This window comes from Electrona antarctica (assembly GCF_951216825.1).
Source record: "Electrona antarctica genome assembly, chromosome: 9".
Taxonomy (NCBI): Eukaryota; Metazoa; Chordata; class Actinopteri; order Myctophiformes; family Myctophidae; genus Electrona; species Electrona antarctica.
In genome coordinates, this window is record NC_136790.1 from 35,295,393 (window position 1) to 35,317,196 (window position 21,804).

The 21,804-nt window shown below is 43.1% G+C and overlaps 4 protein-coding genes across 4 annotated transcripts; 1 reads left to right on the top strand and 3 right to left on the bottom strand.

The window, feature by feature from the left end:
* Positions 1 to 194: 194 nt before the first annotated feature.
* Positions 195 to 4,851, bottom strand: LOC306929334 (thiol S-methyltransferase TMT1A-like). Its single transcript, XM_079509778.1, has 2 exons — positions 4,314 to 4,851; positions 195 to 1,657 (listed from the first exon to the last, which is right to left on the bottom strand). Exons 1-2 carry the CDS (start codon positions 4,809 to 4,811, stop codon positions 1,424 to 1,426), a joined length of 732 nt encoding a protein of 243 aa, XP_079365904.1. The 5' UTR covers positions 4,812 to 4,851; the 3' UTR covers positions 195 to 1,423.
* A 2,404-nt stretch (positions 4,852 to 7,255) lies between these two features.
* Positions 7,256 to 8,365, bottom strand: LOC306928981 (UV excision repair protein RAD23 homolog B-like; the record flags this gene model as incomplete). The annotated part of the gene is made up of 1 exon (XM_079509314.1): positions 7,256 to 8,365. The coding sequence occupies one exon, from the start codon at positions 8,363 to 8,365 to the stop codon at positions 7,256 to 7,258; it is 1,110 nt and encodes a 369-aa protein (XP_079365440.1).
* Positions 8,366 to 15,975: 7,610 nt separating this feature from the next.
* Positions 15,976 to 17,586, bottom strand: LOC306929444 (T-complex protein 1 subunit beta-like; the record flags this gene model as incomplete). The annotated part of the gene is made up of 1 exon (XM_079509984.1): positions 15,976 to 17,586. One exon carries the CDS (start codon positions 17,584 to 17,586, stop codon positions 15,979 to 15,981), a length of 1,608 nt encoding a protein of 535 aa, XP_079366110.1. The 3' UTR covers positions 15,976 to 15,978.
* Positions 17,587 to 18,727: 1,141 nt separating this feature from the next.
* Positions 18,728 to 21,645, top strand: LOC306929936 (uncharacterized protein; the record flags this gene model as incomplete). Its single annotated transcript, XM_079510674.1, has 3 exons — positions 18,728 to 19,471; positions 20,958 to 21,150; positions 21,303 to 21,645. Exons 1-3 carry the CDS (start codon positions 19,051 to 19,053, stop codon positions 21,643 to 21,645), a joined length of 957 nt encoding a protein of 318 aa, XP_079366800.1. The 5' UTR covers positions 18,728 to 19,050.
* Between the last annotated feature and the right edge of the window lie 159 nt (positions 21,646 to 21,804).

The window sequence follows — 21,804 nt, forward strand, 5'->3', positions numbered from 1 at the left end:
AACCATTATTGTTGGGGTTAAACAAATAAGCATGGTCCCAATATATCACTGCAGTCTGCTGCACATTTGCAAAATGACAAGCCAGCTTAATTATCCATTAATTTATTGACAAATAAGAACAACATGTATCTTTCTGTTTCAATTAGAGTGGTCCCTCTGTTCTCCCATATAGAAAAATAAATTGTAAAACCTGGTAGACATAAGATATTTTAGTACACAGCACACTACAATCCAGCTCTTACATAATGCTATTCTTTGGACTCTTCAATGTGTTTGGGGCTGCAATATCCTTTTTATTTTGGCAGTTGGGACAAAGTATATAGTATCTGCAGAGCTGTGTCACAATATAGGCCATGGTGAATAAGTCCCCCATATTTGGCATGAAACTTGCCTCTATAACCTGTTTTACTGGTATGTAATATGGACGGTGCATAGTGTATTCTTAAATATTAATCTACATGTAGTTCCAGCAACCCCACTTCATACTGTAAAGGCTGCAATTATCCTGATTGGCTCAGGATGTGAGGGAAACACTTGATCTAAAAACATGATACATCATCTAGTGAGAACCTAAACAAGCTAAGCAAATATCGAGCTGATGGGAGAGTAGTGAATTTATGATGAAAATAATGGTATATTACTGCAAAGTTGTCATGTAATTGACCACTCTTTTGAAAAACAGACAGCATTGCAGCAGGAGGGAATCTTCTAGTTCCCAAAGTATGCACATTTCAACTAAAATTGTCAGGATTTTGATGTCAACGAGAGGAGTTTTCATTGTTGTAAACCATAGCTGGCATTTGTATGTTGCACTATTGCATAGGCCTATACTGTATACACTATTGCGTATAACTATATACTGTATCTAGCTAGGCCTACTAGGAAAATGCAACAAAGATTGTCCTCACCAAAAACAAGCAAAGTGAATTCAAGATTTCATGGTTTAGGAAAGGTCACTTGACCATGTTGATTACACCTGACCTTATAGTGTCATACTTGTCGTGGAAATGTCAAGTCATTACTTACAGTATGTGTTGATCTAGAACTACATAGCAAGCCCCAAGATCATTCATACACTGTTATCCATTCTATGGAAATGGAACAGCTAGCTAGTGCAAAAAAGTATTGTGCATAGTTTATTTATATATACAGCTTAACCACACGTCGCAATATTTGCCATTGACAATGAAAGGAGAAATGTCCGCCAAATATGACGTAAATTTTGGCCCCATACGTCTCATGATTTGCCATTGACGATGAAAGGAGAAATTAGGTCAAATGTCCGCCAAATATGACGTAAATTTGTGGCAACACAAACATTAAATGCCATTGACAATGAAGGGGGAAATAGGTCACTTCACACGGGTGTGATTTTTCAATTTAACTGATGTTGCTATTCACTGGAAAACATCCTTTGCCAATCCTATTTGACAGCATAGCCCAGAATATGTGGTTGTATCATGAAGGTGAGTGGTGCATCAATGTGTCGAAGATTGAGTTGGGAGAATCCAGCTGACTCCAGGTCCTTCCACGTTGTCCTGGTGACCTCACACCCATCACCAAAGTAGTACCACATGGGCTGGAGAACATGCTGGAAGAAGTATGTCCACGTTGAGGGGTCTGCGACAACATGCTCCATGAAGTAGAAGGCACCACCCTGTAGTGTAGGGCAACAGACATCAACAGATCATTAAAAATTCAAAGTGATTCATCCAGGTTTAATTTTGTCCAGCTTGAAGTGTATGTAAACCAATTTTTGTCCCAACACAAACATTAAATGCCATTGACAATGAATGCACAATTTTGAGTGTTTGTGTAAACACAAACATTGCGTAACACAAACATTGATGACGAAGGTGAGGACACAAATTGTGATTGGCTGGAATGATTGATGATGATTGATAAGAGTGCCCCTCACTTCACACGGGTGTGATTTTTAAGGGGCTCTAGCCCCTTCTATAAACAGCCTTTGTCCCCACATGTCTCAAGATTTGCCATTGACAATGAAAGGGGAATTCCGGTCAAATGTAAATCTTGTCCCTGCCTGCCTCAATATTTGCCATTGACAATGAACGGAGAAAGGAACACCAGAATTCCGACGTAAATATGACGTAAATTAAACATCAAAACATTAAACGCCATTGACATTGAAGGTCATATGTAAACGAGCAAATCAGCCAACCAAGCACAGGCAACAGGCCTTCTGATTGGCCAGTATGAGATGTATGATGATAAGAGATGATAATTCCGCTAAATATTAAGTACCATTGACATTGAAGGGAAGACTTGCGTCATGTAAACGAGCAAATCGGCTAACCAATCACATGTTGGTGGGAGCGCTTGGCCAATAAGGGACCACCTTATGTACCTTATGTAGCAATGCCAAATGTCCGCTAACATAAATTGATGTACGATGACCAGAGCGCTCCTCATTTCACATTTTTACATTTTGATAAGCGAAACGTGTAACCATCTTTGTCCAAATCCCATATTCCCATCTTATTCTTATATACCGGTATTACAATTGGTTTAATGTTATGACAACCATAACCATAAGGAGTTCCCACTTCCCAATTATACAGCTAACCTGACACTCGGCCTGAATTTTCATTTTGTTTCACTTCAGAACATATTTTTAAATTAGCGTGTCTAGCAATTCAGGGCTGGAGGCAGGCTACAATGCAGCTACTTAACGCCCAAATATAGTGTGTGGCCCTAACCACACCAAAGGGTCACCATGCAACTCCTTGGGTCAAAACGGTTGCAAGGAGTTAAAGCTAAAACCATCTCAACCCTTTGGTGTGGTTTGGGACAATAATTGAATTCCATGCGTTGACGTCATGGCATCAGGTGCAAATAAATCACTCAGCTCCATATGGGAGCAAAGGCGTGCATGCCCATATAAGGGCATATAGATATACTGATGACAGTGATATGATATCCATATATGGGTATAAAAGGGGCATGGACACACCGATACAGAGAGCTCCATATGGGCATATTGGTCGGATCGGATATTGCTCTAGAGACTATAGTCTACAGATTCCTAATCCTAGACCTACATCTACTGTTTATAGTCAAAAATCACACACGTGTGACGTGAGTGGTGCAACTCCGTGTGGGGGTCCCCGGGGGGTCCCGGGAAGTTCCAGACCCACAGGACCACGGCCAGGGTGCCGGCCCGGTTCCGGCGAGCCGCCCCACGTCCGAAACGGTAGAGAAATGACAGTTACCATGTGGGGGTCTCCGGGATCCCCATTCCCCAGGGAGGTCCCCGGAACATCCAGACCCCCAGGAACGCGCCCAGGGGGCCGGGCCGATTCCGGCGAGCCGGCACACGTCCGAAACGGTTGAGAAATGACAGAGTTACCGTGTGGGGGTCCCTTTACTGTACCCTCTACTGTACTGTACTGTACTGTACTGTACTGTACTGTACTGTACTGTACTGTACTGTACTGTACTGTACTGTACTGTACTGCGTTTGTGTGTTTGTGTTAGGTTGCGCACGGGTGGTGAAAAACAACCATGCTATTTTCGTGCTCATACCAGTGGTATGAGCACGAAAATAGCCTGGGTGGTATCCGCACACATAGCTCCCGTAAGGGAGAAGTAGGCTGTTGCGTTGTGCTGGTGCACCGTTAGCCATGGTGGCCCATGGTTCGTCTATGACGACGAGCGTCATGGCGGAACTTCAACCTGTTTTACGCACTTGCTCCATTTACAACGTTAACGTCTACATTTACGTTCAGATTTCAAATATAAAGTGCTCACCCCCGGGCCACGGATGTTAAATTGTTTGTTCGGCGGGTATTAGCATCCGTGCCTTCCGTATTGTTCAATAAAAATCATTTTAAACCGATCGGTGGCCATTCTCTCACAAAGTTATAATGTATCAAGAGTGCAATACACTTTTTAACCGATAGGATCGCGTAGTCAGTTTGCATGGTGAAAAAAATAACTGAAAATGGCCGGCGATCGGATTGAAATGCTTTTTATTGAACAATACGGAAGGCACGGGTACTAATGTGCACCCAACAAAATTGTAACATCCGTGGCCCGGGCCCCGGGGGTAAGCACTTTATGTGAAATCTGAACGTTTATGTAGACGTTAACGAAACAGGGTGAAGTTAAGTCATGACTGTCATGATTATGACATGTTATGTTTGGCCCTATTTGGGCCATATGTGTGTGTGTGTATATATATATATATATATATATATATATATATATATATATATATATATAAACTAACTGTTCGCTTTTCATAACAGCTCTACATGCTGTGTTACATTGTATTATTATAGGTTACTTACAGGTCGCAGTACACGATGCGCTTCTTGCAAAGTTCGTGGTATGTCGTTGACAGAACAGAGTACAAGTGTGCAGACAACAGTGTCCATGGATTCACTCTCAATAATCCCCAAATCTTCTCCAGATGCGACTTCAAACCTCTCGAACGACAGGTGGTCATTGTCGGCCAGGCTCTTTGACAAGTACTTGTGGAAATAGGGGTTCGGGTCGGTGCATATCACCTTGCATCCCGACGGGTAGTACTTGAAATTTGCCCCGGTTCCGCAGCCAATTTCCAAAATACTGAGGGCTTCACCGGATTTCTTGAACTCTGACAGATTGCTAAAGAGATCCTTCTTTTTGTCGTGCATTTTCTTGTTGTATCCTAAAGATATTTTGAACAAAAGATATGGGAAAACTCGCCTGTATACATTACCGTACAAGCCAACCGCTTTAAGCAGGTGCAAGGGTATAGTTAACACCTTGAAAAAGAACGCCAAACAGTTCATTAGAAGCGCCATTTTTGCGGTCTGGTATAGCCGCCTGGACGTCTGGACCCAGGTCTGGACCACTTCGTCCAAACAGGGACACGATTGGTTAATCCAATGGGCGTAGGCTATTCGGTATTGCGATCTACACTACAGTGACGTGACCTGTTGACGTCACAATTTATTAATTATTAGTCTACCATTATATTACCATAATAAAAAACAATATTTTGGACCAAACAAATAATTACAAAGAAGAAAAACAACAAAAAAAGTGTTGTAACATGCCGTTTTTTTCTACTTTCTAATTCTTTGTTTGGCCCGGCCCCAAAACATTGTGTATAAAAGAGACAATATGACATAATGAGGGACAATATGCCGTACATTTTCCCTTCATTGTCAATGGCGTTTTTAAAACAAACATTGAACTAAAAACAAACATTAAACCTGTATATAGGAAGGGCTAGCACCCCTAAAAAATGCATCCCATACATTCCATAGGGCTAGACCACATACAGTATGGGCATATGACATCATCAACTTGCAACGGGAGCAGTTCCTATTATGTGAGAAAATTCTCTATTTATAAAAGAAATAACATATTAAAGGTGTTTTTATTTTTTGTTATAGAGGGCAAATATAATATTTTCTTATTAGTGGGGGATCCTTTTAAGCAGCGGTCACAGGATCCATTAGGCCTGCAAGGCTTAGGGGAGTTGAATTTCAATTTGTTTAAATTAGTTAGGCTACTAGACACATTAATAAACACATCGATGAAGACAGCATTTGTTCCAAGATTTTTGCAATATCCCTAATTATAAATGAGAATTCTCACAATGAGTTTCTGAACAGTGTCCTCATTTGATCTCAAATCAGAATAGGACACTAGATTCCCCACTTAAAACTAGTTATTATTTCTAGTTAGTAGTTACTACCTTACTACCTTTCTACCTTGTTTAGTCAAAAAGATAATGTTTTAATATATTTCAGCATAGTGGTGGGTGCCATCTTTTAATGATCCATTTTGAGGAATTACCAGCCATTTTTGAGCTGGGCATACAACATATTTGAATTCAGCACTTTAGCCACTCTATGTAACTGTTCTTTTCTACCCTGGATTTGAACCTGGGTCTCCTGTGAAAGTGCTGAAATTTGTACCGGCACTTACAATTGTAAGAAAGGACCTTCAAATCAGAAAAAGGATCTAAATATCTCAATAGAAATTCTGCCTACTACATCATCAGTACATAACACTCATATCTGGCATAGTTCAGACGGTTCCATTCGCTTAACCATAAGACCTGAGGTCCATTCTACGAATGCCATCTACATCAGTAGTTCTCAAACTTTTTTGTAATTCAAAATTAATCAAAAATGTTGAATGAAGATTTTTCAAAAATGGTCAAAAATAGCAGATGTAGTTTGAGCTTGCTATTTTTGAACAAAAACCTAAAATCACATGGGTGCTTTCCTGGTTTACTGTAATGCATGGAAGTACAGTATTTCCTTGGCCTGCTGGCAGCATGTACAGGGAATTTGAATGATCTGTGTGGTGCTTTACGAGATTATTCTCAAACACACACTCTTCTAGATTGGCTCGACTCCTACCATTAAAAAATAATTGTGAGTTGTCTAAGACACTTTACATATAGAGCAGAAAACCGACAGAGATCCCACCCAGAGCAAGCAATATTGCGACAGTGGTAACGAAAAACTCCCCCTTAAGAAGAAACGTCAAGCAGAACCCGACTCTAGGGTGGGCGGCCATCTGCCTCGACCGTGTCGGGGGGGGGGGGGGATGTTTCTGCATACTATACTATGTAGAAATAGATCTACATAGTATAGTAGAAAACATAAATAAAAGAAAATTTGACGATGTGGCTGGTAGCAACATGCACATTGCTCCTTCCTTGTTAGTTGAGGACCAGGGTTCAAATCCTTTATCTCGGCCCTTGTTTTCCTACCTACTCTACTCCACTACTGTCCTATATGAATAAAGGAGACAATGAAAAAAAATGTAGAAAGTATTAAAAAAAATCACACCCGTGTGAACTGAGTGGTGCAAGGTCTTGTATAGCCTGATCAGCTGTGGTCTGAAATAATGTCAGTGTCCATAGTAACCATGCTCACCTGTGCACGGACACGTACACAGGTACACAAACATATAGACAAAGCTGGTTGTTGGAGTGGTTTGCACCACTCAAAAATAAAATAAATGGTCTAGCACAGAGAATTGGTGGTGAGAGAGCATGAAAGTCATTGGGCATATGGACTGCTGTTCATAACCCTCTGTTGGGGGAAAAAAAAATATTAAGAAAAACCCTTTTGGGGTGTTTGCCAGTGTAAATCACCTTCCAGGCACAATTTCCATCCTGAAGTGCTTTCTTACTTGGCAACTCCCACGCCACAGCAAATCTCCCCTTCACTGCCATTTCTCCTGTTCCCCATTTCAGTCGAGTTCAGAATGGAACTTATTATTAATCATCTTCAAAGTTCTGTTGTAAAAGGAAGTTCGCAGCCATGTTCTCGTTCTTTTCACAAGCAAAGTAGGCTTGTATAACCAATCCCTCTGGGAATCCAAGGGCTTTTAGCCTCTCAATGGCTTCTTTCTCTTGGTGCGTTACTTGGATATAGTTCATATTATTTCCGTTAGGGGCATCACCTGCTCCACCTGCACTGTCCCCACCTCTGCTGCTCTCTTGTACCCCCTCTGGATTTGGCTCGTTTAACATTTGGATGAATTGTTCCTGATGGTTATTGATCTCATGAAGGAGCTCTGGGTTCTCTCTACTTATCTCATGCAGCAGACCTGGAAGAATGTTGGGATTCTGCTGGATTAGTGTTCTTATCATCTGGAACTGGGGTTGGCTGGCCAGGTAGCTCAGGGGGTTGCCTCCACTATCACTTTGTGAAGAGCCGGTAGATGTGGGAACATTTATAGCACTGCCTGTGGAAACTGGTGGCATTACTCCTATTTGAGGGGTCACTGGTTCAGCCTCTTCTGTACTGTGTTCCTCCTCCGTGCTTGGGATGCCTGTCATCAGATACTCCACAGCTCTGTCTGGATTGTTGTAACTGGCTCTGAGAGCAGCCACCACTTGCTCTCTCTCATACCCGCCATTCCCCAACAACATCAGCTCATTCACCATGGCTTCATAAGAGGGGCCTGTCACAAGGGCTGAACTGCTTTCATCAAACAAATTTGCGTTTGCTCCAATTTCACAGGTACTTGTAGTGGTTGATGTTGGCTTGTCCTCTTTAGGTGCACCTTCTAGTGGGGCAGAACCCAATGCAGATGTAGAATGGGCTGTGGGAGCTGTGGCTGACGAAGTCTGGGTGACTGCTGGGGTTGGTTTAGGCTTTGCCACCATAACCACAACAAAGCTCTTCTCATCTATATTGTACTCTTTGAGAGTTTTGTCATCACTCAGGATTTTACCTTGACATATCAGTTTCTGTCCATCAGCTGGATAACCTTCCTTCCCCTTCGCATGTTCAATCTTTTCTTTCAATGTCTTCACCGTCTCCTCTAAATCTACGTCTATGTTAAACTTAACACTTGTAAGTGTTCTTAGGGTAAGCTGCATTTTGGCCATATTCTCACCCTGCCTCCAGCTACACTTTGCAAATTTACTTTCACTGAGTAATTATAAACTGACAAGTTTGTTTTCACTCACCTTACTTAAATATGGCTGTATGCTATAGAGATCTTATTCGTCACTACTTATTGATGACATATGCACCCATATATGGTGCTTTGGTCTGTTTAGTAGTTATCGATGGTGACGTAATGATATGTTTCAGTGTCGGGTGGATTAAAGGTAATGCCCCTATGTATACATGTATGTAATCTGACACCACTGCCATATCAAGCACAAGTAATCATTACGTCATACGCTGCCACGAGACATACGCAAGCAGACCGTGCAAGTAATGTTTTTCGTCATGCTACGATGCGTATGTCCCGTACCAGCATATGACGTGATGAAGATGTGTACCAATGCCAGGGTATAATTGGTTTTCGATGGTGACGTAGTGATGATATGTTTCAGTGTCGGGTGGATTATATGCTGCTACGGGACATACGCATCAAACGACCCAAGTAACCACAGTATACCGCTAATCAACTTACAAATTACATATATACATAGAGGCATTTCCTTTAATCACCCAACACCGAAACATATCTTTTATTACGTCACCATTGAGAGCCAGTTATACACTGGCAAATGTACATATCTTCATCACGTCATACGCAGCCATGGCATACGCATAAAACGACCTTAATTGGTTATTAATTACGTAAGAAGTCAATGTTTTTAAATCGTTTAAAATGAATTACGATCATTTACAAGGATCAAAAGAATCAAGGTTCGTTGAAGGGTTGTCAATAGAGCGTCAGCCACGACGCGCCAGCCACCTTCCGATGGGAAAAAGTTCCAACTCGGAAATACCGAGACGGATATATCTTTATTATGTCACCATTGGGAGTTCTCAACAGGCCCGAAAATTAAGGCCCGGCCCTCATCAAACCCTGTACACTCAAGAGAATATCCCCGCTACCACCCTTAGATCTCCATGGAGCTGACCTGTTCTGACATACCATGTGTTGATCTGACCTCATCAAAAGCTGTACACTCAAGACATGCTCCTTATATGGCCAGTACAGAATTCATTCCATGTTGATCTGACCCCAGGCTCGCCCAGCAGTCTGCCGTCAACAAGCCGGATGCGTGCACGCGGCCACGCCCTGAGGTCACTTCTCGCCCTTAGGCCTGACTCACACCTTTACAACAGATTGATGTATGGCTGATGCATTGACTGATGCAAGCTCGCAATTCATTTCCAATGAATCTTTCCTTCGCATCTAGCATACAACATTGATGCATGCTAGATGTATGAAAGGGTTTGTTTACATCTTGCCCCAATGCATTTCCAATGGAAGTCACATGGTTAGACACATGGTTTGGCTTTCGGCTGTGTTTCGACTGCCCCCCTCCCCCTCATACAACAGAAATGTTGTGTCAAACCATGTGACTCCCATTGGAAATGCATTGTGAGCTTGCATCAATATTATTATCATATCTCTGAGCCAAAACTTTTACTTTTACTTCACTACAATTATTTGAAAACTTTAGTTACTAGTTACTTTGGCGATTTTAATTTAGATTAGAAAACATACGTTAACCACTTCAACCCTATACATTTTGGCCATTTGAAAATAGCCGATCTACAAGCTCACAATGCGTCGCGTTGCGACGCATTGTGAGCTTGTAGATCGGCTATTTTCAATAGATTTCCTACACATTTTGAACTCGTGAAATGGGACATTCTGCAATATGAATACTTTTAGTACTTTAAGTACATTTTGATGCCGATACTTTTGTACTTTTACTCAAGTAAATTTTCAATTCCGTACTTAGTACTACTTGTAAAACAATTGAGTACTTTTTCCACCACTGTAGTTTTATATACATTTTAGAAGTGAGAACATTATGTTTAGAAATTACATCATGCTTTATGTAGCAATATGACATGTCAAACTAGGGGGTTTTCATGATGCTGAATCCATTCCTGTTACAACCCGGCCTAGGGGTCACCAGGAGTAACACAAAATGGTCTCCCTCCTACCTAGTTCCCAAATATAGTCAGCAAACACCAGTTGAAAAGCCAAAGTACAGTGATTTATTTTATAATTACATCAAATACATGGGATAAATTACCTCAGGGTGGGCACCTGTACAGAACATTACTCAACTAAAAGAAAACCTATGCTTACCTTCTCCAAACACAAAGAAAACACAGGTATCTTACCTAACAACTAAAGAAACACTTAACAAGGAAACCAAAAGAAAGGAGAAGGTTTGATTTCACATTATCACAGAACAAACAAAATGTAGACATTTCTCCACAATGGACTTAGTGTGAATATGCTCGAATGAACCTACACTTCACAACATCAAAACTTAAACCAATTCAATTTAGTACATCAGGATATATTTAAAATACCCCTTCCCATGTGTGAATTAATCCAATTGGGCAAACTGAACACACATACCACCAATGAAAAACAACCATTTCCATTTCCCTCTGGCCTGTACTACCTGCACCCATAGAGTATAAAGAAGGATAGAGACTGATCTGGCACAAAGCTCCGCCCCCTCCGCTATTCATGTCAGTGGAAGTTGCTCAGTGGCGTTTTGAAGCACCCGGAAGGACTGTCTCAAAACGTCTACGTCCGCATTGGACCACCAAATTTTGGGGGTCCAATGCGGAAGTGCAACCGAGCGCCCAATGTTAAAGCCCAGCTGCACGGGGTTTCCTCGTCATGAATCCACGGGTCCGCCTGCAGTCCTTCCTCTTACCACTAGGGCCCAGTGCTTCAACGTTGGAGCGCCTCACTGGCCCCTTGCCTGCACCCCTTCCTCCTCACCTCAGCAACTAGTACTTGGAAGCAAATTAAGAGGGAGAAAAAGAACCCATAAGTACATGGTCCAAGAAAAGAAAATGTTAACCCTCACACATGAATTAAACCAAAGATTTGACGAGAATTCACAAACCAATTCATTTTTTATTACAAACACACACAAAACATCATGTTATATTCACTTCCTTCCTCCTATAGTCTCTGTAACGAAGACTCTCACTTACATTCATCTTAGCTTAACTGGGAGAGTGTTCGTTGGATATACAGTCTCCATATATGGGGATATCCGACTAGGACGCCAGGGCTATATGATATATAGCATGTCTAGTATGACAATCCCTATATTTGGGCCGCCCGAGCCGACCTAGAGCTGATATCAGATAGATGCGGTAGAACCATATATGGATAGATCTAACTGGCTTAGTCATTATGACAAGCCTGGTCGTCGGAGCATATATAAAGGGTAGGCTTCAGGGAGAAGGCAGAAGTCAAAGCATCCTGGTTTAAGTTCTAACCGGACACCACTGCGGGGGTCCTAAGCTAAGTAATCAGCAATACAGCCTTGAGCTATTTTAGTCTCTATCGAGACCTCACTCAAAGTAACCCCTTCCTCCTAACGTCTCTATCGAGACCTCTTCCTATCTCCACTGAGATTCCCTCTCTCCTAGTGTCTCCACTGCGACCTCTTTCCCTGCTCCTATTCCTCACCCGAATAGCTAAAGCATTATCACAAAATGTCTCTATTCATCACCCGAATAGCTAAAGCATTATCACAAAATGTCTCTATTCATCACCCGAATAGCTAAAGCACTGACTAACTTCCTAAGTACACAAACAAACGTCACTTCTATTCATCACCCAAATAGGTACATCTGATTACACACAACACAAGGACCAAAGGACCAAAAACTAGCTGGTGCCGACTTTGAGGAAACCACCAATTTAGAGTGGAACCACAAGTGAACACAGTACTACAATATACACATTATGAATGAGCCACCTTCACTCTCAGGAGGCACTAAGCAATATGCTTATATGTAGAAGGGTTAAAGTGCATGGCCTAAAATGCATACTGAATTTGACGGTTCTGTGCTCAACCATGGGACACGAGAGCATCCCCTCCCTCCCCATGGTCGCTGTGGGCCTAGGTCGGACATGTCAGCCTTCGCCTCCACGTCACCACCCAAAACCCACAGACGCACACAGTCATAGGTCAGCTTACAAGTTGCCACCAGCCAGGACACCCGTCTCCATAACGTAACACACCAGCCTTTCCCTCTGCCTGCAGAGACAGTAGACATTAGAGAACAGCCACAACAGTTTGCAATATATCTAAAGGTTGAAGTCTGCACAAGCTTAACTGAAGACACAAAAACACAATATAAACCTGCCAACCCAAAGCATTAACAATATGGACAACCAAACTCAACACCAACTGAAAATTAACTTAGAGACAAGCCCCCAATTATGTTACAACCCGGCCTAGGGGTCACCAGGTGTAACACAAAAATGGTCTCCCTCCTACCTAGTTCCCAAATATAGTCAGCCAACACCAGTTGAAGCCAAAGTACAGCGATTTATTTTATGTTAAGTTAGTTACATCAAATACATGGGATAAATTACCTCAGGGTGGGCACCTGTACAGAACATTACTCAACTAAAAGAAAACCTATGCTTACCTTCTACAAACACAAAACAAACACAGGTATCTTACCTAACAACTAAAGAAACACACTATTAACAAGGAAACCAAAAGAAAGGACGCCCAGTCGCCCACACCTACATTACCGTGACTAAACCATGTTGACAGTGAAACTTCCTAAAATACTGGTAATGGCTAACTAAAAGCACTCAAAACACCAGACTGGTGTTGTTGGGGGACTGGCATGGAGGAAGACATCTGAAGATCTGAAGGTAGGCAGCTTTATACTCCAGACCAAAAAGCCAGGAGCTAATCACACTCAGCCACCACTCATTCACACAAGCTGGTACTCAGTCACTCACTCACTCAATCAGTCAGTCACACACACACACACACACACACACACAGACACACACACACACAGGGAAGAAACCTACACATATGACCCAGGGTCATAACAATTCCAAGCATTAGTTTCGAAGAACAAAAAATCACACCCGTGTGAAGTGAGTGGCACTAATATATTAAAGTCCAACTCATGTATAGGTGATGTAATGGTGATGTAAAACAAACGGTGCCAACACAAACATTAAACACCATTAACAATAAAGAGACAATATGACGTAATGAGGCACATTATGACGTACATTTTCCCTTCATTGTCAATGGCGTTTACAAAACAAACACTGAACTAAAGACAAACATTAAACCTGTATATAGGAGGGGCTAGCACCCCTAAAAAAATACACTCATCACATTTGTGATGACGGCTATGGCTGTGTTTTTTGTGCAGATGTTTTTTTAAGGCTAGCCTACTGGCAGTGTGCACAAGAAATATTGCACTGATCGGTCCAGCGGTTTGTAAGATTAGCTCCAGAACACAGACACACATTTAAATAAATAAAAAATCACACTCATGTGAAGTTAGGGGCGCTCTTATCATCATACATCACATTCCGTGCTCAGAAGAAGTCACAGTCAACATGGTTTTTGCTGTCCTTTGCTGACCCGCTTTTCAGACTGAATTTTCCCAAATGTGCTTCACCTTGCTGAATTTGAATCCTCCGCAGTGCATCTGACTTAGACGGGCGTTGCACAATTAGAACACCACCATTGGTCATGGTCACGAGAGGGAAGGTGGGTGGGGAAGATGATCTGTCACTAGACTAGTAAAAATAAAAATAAATCACACGTGTGTGAAGTTAGGGGCGCCCACTGTGACTGCCACATGATGTCATCTCTGAAAGCCAGACATTGGACATTGGAGGCGCCCCTCAAAAAGGAGCACAGTGTTTGGTTCATAGTGTGTGATAAAGGCTTGTATCGAACAGTTCAATATGAATGTGTATGATTTCACCCCTGCTTCTGCTTCTATCTGCTCTAAGGAACTGCGAGTTCTGCAGAGGGTGGTGTGGTAGACCAAGCAGACCACTGGTAGCCCATACGACTTTAGGTGCTTGGGGAGGGCTAAGAGGATCATGAGGTGTAAAGAGAACCTCAGTAACGGATTTTTCATGATGATGTAGACTGGTAGGCACAAGATAAAATAAAAAGGAAAATAAAAAGGAAAATAAAAAGCTATAAACAGTAAGCTTGCATTCACTACTGTATAATATACAGTATCTGTGTAGTAACAACAAACATTCATATAGTGTATATGAAACATACTTTTACACCTCATCTACACAGGCAAGGAGCGAGCGTTCCGACGGCGATATTGCGTGAAAAACTGTTCTGATATGCCATTGCGTTGCGACCGATCAAATATAACAAATAAATAGCGTGTACATCTCAACTGAAGTGTTTGGGGCTGTGAAACCTCGCTCAAATAGAGACTGAGAGCGAATATAGGAGGGGTGAACGGCGTCACTGCACTCTCGCGGTACGTCAGGACAGTCTCATTGAAAAACATGCATTCTAATGAGATTTCATTGTTCGCTCGCTCACATCGCTGGCAGTGTAGATGAAAAAAGCACTCAAAACACCAGACTTCGCTCGCTCACATCGCTGGCAGTGTAGATGAAAAAAGCACTCAAAACACCAGACTGGTGTTGTTGGGAGACTGGCATGGAGGAAGACATCTGAAGATCTGAAGGTAGGCAGCTTTATACTCCAGACCAGAAAGCCAGGAGCCAATCACCTGTGAGGTTCCACCACTCAGCCAGTCACACTGGTGTTAGTCTGTGATGCTCCAGCGTTACAGATTTTGTCATATTATCTCTGTTCATCTGATCATGAACAGAGATAGGGCTGGGCCAAGTCGGGCCTTAATCTTCAGGTCTGTTGAGAACTCTACCACTGTGTTCTGCATAAACGGCAGCTCGAGGGAGACAAACAGTGCATGTGTGAGTTAATAGACAATTTGTGAAGAAAAAAAAAGTTTGGTGCAACTAAAATGGAGAACATGGGAATGGGAACCTATGAAACAATTCAGGGCCAACATGTATGTTGGGACAGGATTATAGGCTGATTCATGGGTACATGCGATGCGTGTTTTGGTCTGGACTTCTCCTTTAACATGCACACTCTCAGTAGGCCAAGAACTTCCACCCCACATTTTTCAAATCAGGTGAAATCATGGTGGTGTTACAACAGCCCGCTTAACATTTTGGCGTGTATAACTTGAGTAACAGCTACACATTGTGCCAGAAACTTCTGGAGTCATGTGATCAAAATGTATGGGTCAGATTTATCATACATTTGGCTATGACTGACTTCCAACGTTTGCGGGCCCTGGCTGGGCAACACAACCTTGCAGAGACCTGCGCTCCTCTGCACTTTTCTACTATAGTTCTACCATACTCCCTCTCCCAATTGTTCTGCACATTCCCCATTGCACATTCCTCGTTGGTGCTATTTTGTTTTCAGATATTTAGTTTGATTTCATACAGTACTTACTGTAATATTATTATTTTATTAATGGCTATGTAGGCAGTAAACTATACAAACCATAGTAACCTAACCAAACATAATGCTAGTTGTCCACGTAGCTAGATTGAAACTTGTAGTAACATCTTTAGCATAATTATCCATTATGCCATGTAGTGGACTAGTGGTCACGCATCAGGTCTAATCCACTACTCCACTTTTTTCAAATGGATCTAGACATGAACTATTGAGCACATCCTCATCTAACAGGGGTGTTGGTCTGGAACACGCTTCCTTGGAGCAGCTTTAATGATGTTGTCCACTCTGAGAATCATCTCGGCACCCTCAGCAGCACTCAGCAAGACTTGTCTCTTCACCTGGAATGACTCAGTGATTCCCATTTCACACATGTCCCCTATGGTCCCCTTAGACATGTCAAGTCCAAATGTACTCTTGTTCTCCTGGTGAGCCGCTCTGAGATGAGAGATCAGGTCAGCACTGTCATAACCTGCATTGTCTGCTATTATGATGGGCAGCATCATCAGAGCCTTGGCAAAAGACTCCATAGCAACAGCCTCCTTTCCTGGAGTCCGAGTGGCCAGATCAGTTACAGCCTTAGCCATCAGCATCTCAGAGCAACCCCCTCCATACACAGTGCGCGTTTCTTTAACAGTCTGAGTGAGGACACACAGTGCATCATGTAGAGATCTCTCTGCCTCATCCAGGATCTGCTGAGTGGCTCCACGCAGCACAATGGTGCAAGCTTCACCCATGGCAACTCCAGAGAAGTGGATGAGAGTGTCTTCCCCAATCATCACCTCCTCAATCAGTTTACAGTGTCCCAGTTTAACCAGTTCAGGATGCTCAAATGTACTGGTGATCTCACCTCCGGTGACCAGAGCCAGTCTCTCGACACCAGCGAAGTCTGCATGTTCAATGGCCATCACTCCAGCCTGAGCAAACATCTGCTCTGGATAGTTGTAGATCAGCTGTCTGTTGATGAAACAGTTGATTCCATGTTTCAGGATATTTTCAACTTTCTCCTTCATCTTTTCTTTCTCAGCTTGTTCAATCTCTGCAACCTTCGCTGTGGAGTCAACTCTCACCCTGGAACTAAAGATCTTAACCTTGTCCGTGTCCATGCTAGTGTTAGCAATCAAGATGTTAGCATTCTCCATTCTTTTGGGCTGATTCACTCCGATCTTCTTATCCAACAGGAAACCCTCATCTAGGTAGGAGTCAGTGAGACTTCCTCCCAACTTTTTGATGATGTGTATGGCATCCAGATTCCCAGACCCCTTCAGTCTGAGCACAGCATTCACAGCCAGCTGAGAGAAATAATCCTTATGATGAGTCAGTAGCTTAGAGGACAGAGTCGTCCGTGCTATATTCAATAGATCCACCTGGAACTGGACAGGATCATTACCATGGTCCACAGCAGCCTCTCTCAGAGCATCTCTTGCTGCCTGAGTTGCTTTTCTCCACCCTGAGATTATCGTCTGAGGATGAATCTTCTTACCGATCAGCAGTTCTGCTTCCCTGAGCAGTTCAGCAGCCAACACGGTGACTGAAGTGGTTCCATCGCCAACCTCATCATCCTGAACCTTAGCGATGTCCACAAGGACCCTGGCAGCAGGGTTTTCCACGCCGATGGCTTTCAGAATGGTGGCTCCATCATTAGTGACAGTTACATTACCTTCTCTACCTGCTCCTAACAAGATCTTATCCATTCCTTTTGGTCCCAGAGTGCTTTTCACCAGGTCTCCAATAGCAATGGCTCCGATGAACGAAGACAGTCTAGCTGTCTCAGCCTTCTCTTCATCTGCTCCATGTTTGAATATGTTCGTCGGTGCATAGGATATAGATGCCATTGTTTCTGGGAATGATTGACTGAAGCTGCATATAAACAGAGATAATGACATATGGCATATATAGCATATTTATATAGCTGCAGGCTACAGTTTGATGACGTATGCCCTCTCATATATGGTGCTTTGCTCTAGCTACTAAAGCAAAGGAAGACTGTCTGTTGTCATGGCGGCCCCTCGATACTGTGGTTCGTTTGTTAGTTCGTAGTATGAAGAAGGAAACATGCATCTGTCCATGTGTTGCAGACGTTATGCAATGCTGATCCGGTGCAGATCATGTGTTTAGGCAGCGTTCCGTTCATCATGTTTTTTTTCCCGAGAGACAGAGCCCCCATCTCGCAAGGTCCTCCTCCTCAGGAGAAACAGGAGGGGAGGGGGGAATCGAGTATTATAGTGTTGGGTGAAATGTCCGAGGAAAGCCTGGTGAGGCGAGGTTAGGTGAAATTTGATTCTTCTATTCACACACCGACTAGATCATGGGCGCATTTTACCCTGGCTTCTACACGTAAAGCGGCCCGCCCTCCTGTTTTCAGGAGGGGAGGGGGCTTTTTGGTTTTTTTTCTGATCACGTGAGCGGGACTAAGCAGCAATGACAGGGGGATGGTTCTTCATTGTCCGGGTGGGTAAAAAGATGAATGAAAGTATTCAATAAAAAAGTGATTAAAACGTATGGATACGTGATTCGCACCAGACGTTTGATTAATTAAAGACGTACGGATACGTGGTTAGCAAATTATGTGTTAAACTCTAAGTTTTAATCAACTGAAACAAATTATCCATAATGTATAAATTATAGATAAGGGTTCAGGACACAGGCCTTTTCGAGAATAAATTATGGACTTAGACTGTTATTCGTCTCAACTGCTCAATTAACACAACAGACCGTTATTCTTCTCAACTGCTCAATTAACACAACAAACATTTGTATTAACTATTAACACAAAATTGGCCACAGCTGTGAATAGACAGTGTATTGATGCCGGTATGGTCCTTTTAAATAAATTGACATTCACATCCCAGAGTCCCTGCGCATATTGGTATTTTTTCAATATATCTTGCCAGCTCGTAACATAACTGCTGTAGTCTAGTTAGTTCGCTACTTAAGAGCTTGTTATTAACAAGAATGGTTGGGACAGCGGTGTCATTGTTTACTCTACAGAATGAAACGGTCTGTATTAGTAGAATAATCGGTTGTTTGTAATTCCAGTTGAAGAGACGCCCGCTGCTGATGGAGAGGAACCAGATGTACAGGACTCAACCATCCTCCTAAATCTGGAACTAGTAACCAGCTCACCGCTCCCTGGGAAAAAGAAGAGGAAGAAGAACAAGAAGTCCTTGGATACGTCTACTGAAGAAGCTCCTGTCGTCGCAGATGCTGTCGAGGACACACCCATTGCTACGACGCCCACTGACCCTCCGCTTGCCCCTGTGAGTACAGCAAAGAAAGACAAGAAGAAACGGAAGAATATGACGGCAGAGGAAGAAGAGAGGAAGGAGGTGGAGGACCCTAAAGAGGAGAAGGCGGAAGAGAAGGAGGAGGTATGTCAGGTCAGTCCACCAGACAATAAAAAGGCAAAGAAGAAGAAAAAGGGAGAGAGTGTCGAAGTGGAGGGGAAACAAGAAGAGGAAGAGGAGACGACTCCCTCCACACTCCCAGAAAAGAAAATCAGGAAGAGGAGAGGGGCAGGTGTGGGAGAGGAGGAAGGGCAGGCGGAGTTGGAGAGCCCTGCGACTCCACCCAAGAAGAAGAAGAAAAAGGAGGCGGCGGAGGAGGTGACGGAGGAGAAGGCAGAGCCTCCCATCACTCCAGCCGAGGATGGTCAGAAAAAGAAAAGGAAGAAAAAGAGGTCACCAGCAGAGGGAAATGGACAGGAAAGCAGCAGCACAGGTGGGAATGGTGGGGAGTCATACTCTCATACTTATGGAATCATGTACTTTTCATGAATGAAAGTGGTACATAACATGCTGATAGCATGCAGATAATCAGAAAACCCAATGTAACAAGGAGATGTCCCCTCTGTTTATGGCAGAGAATCATATGGTGTTCCCACCCCAAAATGATGTAGGTGAACAAAGTAGAAAAAACCTTGTTTCGAAGAAAGCGTTCTGCTGATAGCGAGGGAATAGGCCATTCCCATCGTACAAATGATGCTGTTTACACACCGAGATCAGGACCTGTCACCTGTCCCTGTTTGAGTTGCTTTAAAAAATTAAGGAAATCTTATTAGGCCAAAATACAAAAAAAGACTTTTTATCATGGGCTTGTGACCTTACTAGATGCATATTTGGACTTAGGACTGGAGAGCAGAGCAGGTATGTTCTGTCGTTGAGTACTGTTATTGCGATGATGTAAACAACCCCAATGTTCCGAAAGTAGCAACGTGTTAGTGAAACCAATAATTGAATAGCTACGTCATTATGCCTGCCTACCAGCATGGTTGGCTGACCATGACTGTATACTCAACATGGCTAGCATAACTAATCAGTGCGAGTTTTAACCTGCCAGATGTGTGCGCACGTGAAAATACAATTGGGACAGTTGTCAGTTCTCAGAACCGTTCTATGGTGCAGTGGAAAGAAAGCCCTTTAGGACTGGGATCCTGACTACTGTATGTATCTAGTATGTAGTAAAAGTATGCACCTAACTATCATAAGTGTTTCTTCTAGGGATGCCGAATTACATACATGTACTGTAAATGCTTTGGGCAGCAGTGGCCTAAATAAAGGCTAGGGGAGCGCATTTGTAAGTGAAAGGTTCCCGGTTCGATCCCGTGGACTAGCAGAAAAATATCAGTTATAAGACTGGTTATACTGGGCAGCTCCTCTCAGGTTTTATGTGTGCGTCTGCGTGAATGTGAAGCAGGGCATGGCTGAAAAAGAGCATTTGTGCTCAGCAATCTCCCCTGGGGGAATAAAGGTAAAAATAAGAAAATACATTCTAGGTCTTTAATTTAATTTATTATTATTATTTTTTGCACAATCCTTCCTACTATAGAGTGCTGACCATATAAGGAGTTCCTCCCTGTCCCCAGTTAACCCCTGGGGTTAGGGTTAGCCAGCCTTCATCCAATCAGGATGAGAGGGGCCTTCCTCCAATCATGATCAAGTGGGGATGGGCCTTGGTGCACGTGCTGTTGGCCTGTTGTGCCCCCCCCCCCCCCCCCCCCCCCCCCCCCCCCTGTAGAGCATGTGCATGTGCACATCTTGTCACCGGGGCGGACCGGGGGGTTTTCCAAATCACTGAATGCTCCTTTAAAGTGACTTAAAATACACCCTACATTTACCATTGGTTGCTTGTACAAACGGTTTGATAATAGTTTTAACTCTTTCTATCTCCCCATCTCTGTTTTCCCGTGCATCTCTCCCTCCTACAGAAACCCCTGATGAATCTGCCGGCACCATCTCAACTAGAACAAGACAGACTAATCGCAGGTCCAAAGTGAGTAAGAAGAAAAGGCTATCTATGAAGAAATTGAGTAGCAGCAGCCTTCCAGACCAGACAGAGACCCCGACAAAGAACAGCCTTCCAGACCAGACAGAGACCCCAACACCCAAAGCAAAGAAAAAGTCAGTTTAATCGTCGTTCTTTGTTTCTTAATGTTTTAAATACACTTACCAAATCTATCTGTTGCTTGTTGTCATAGTTTTGCTGTACTGAAACAACGTTTTTGTTAACCAAGTAAAGTGAACCATACAAATCTGAACCAATTCAAAATCAGGAAAACCCAGAACCAGGGGACCACGGAGGTGATGACTCGAGCCAAAAGACAGGCTCCTGCTACCACGCAGCAGGAAGATGTCACACCAAAGAAGAAGAAGAAGAAAATGGCCCCTGAGCAGGAAAACGTGTCCGCAAAAGAAAACCAGCCGCCGCTGAAGAAGAATTCGGAAAAGGTTAAACAGGTTCCTGAACTCTCCCCTGCTCCATCTCCCAACGAGGGGAAGAAGAAGAAGAAGCAGGGGAAAAGCGGTAAAGTCAAGATGACGGAGGAAGAAGATGGTCCAACAGAGACGGAGACCTCCACTCCATCCATTGTTGAGGCCTCGTCCCATTGCTCATGAGGGAACTTACAATTTAGGCATTTAGCAGATGCTCTTAATCCAGAGCGATTTACAGTAAGCAAGAACAACACATGGTAATACATCAAATACATAGAAATAATCATCAAGGATAAACATCCATCTAACATGGGGCCATCGACAACTTCTCTCCAACTCCCT

Bases quoted from the DNA above. Each gene is read 5' to 3' on its own strand.
- LOC306929334 (XM_079509778.1), bottom strand. From the start codon at position 4,811: ATGGCGCTTCTAATGAACTGTTTGGCGTTCTTTTTCAAGGTGTTAACT. The intron at 1,658-4,313 runs GTAAGTAACCTA...CCTACACTACAG, and splicing joins CGCATCGTGTACTGCGACCT to GGTGGTGCCTTCTACTTCAT.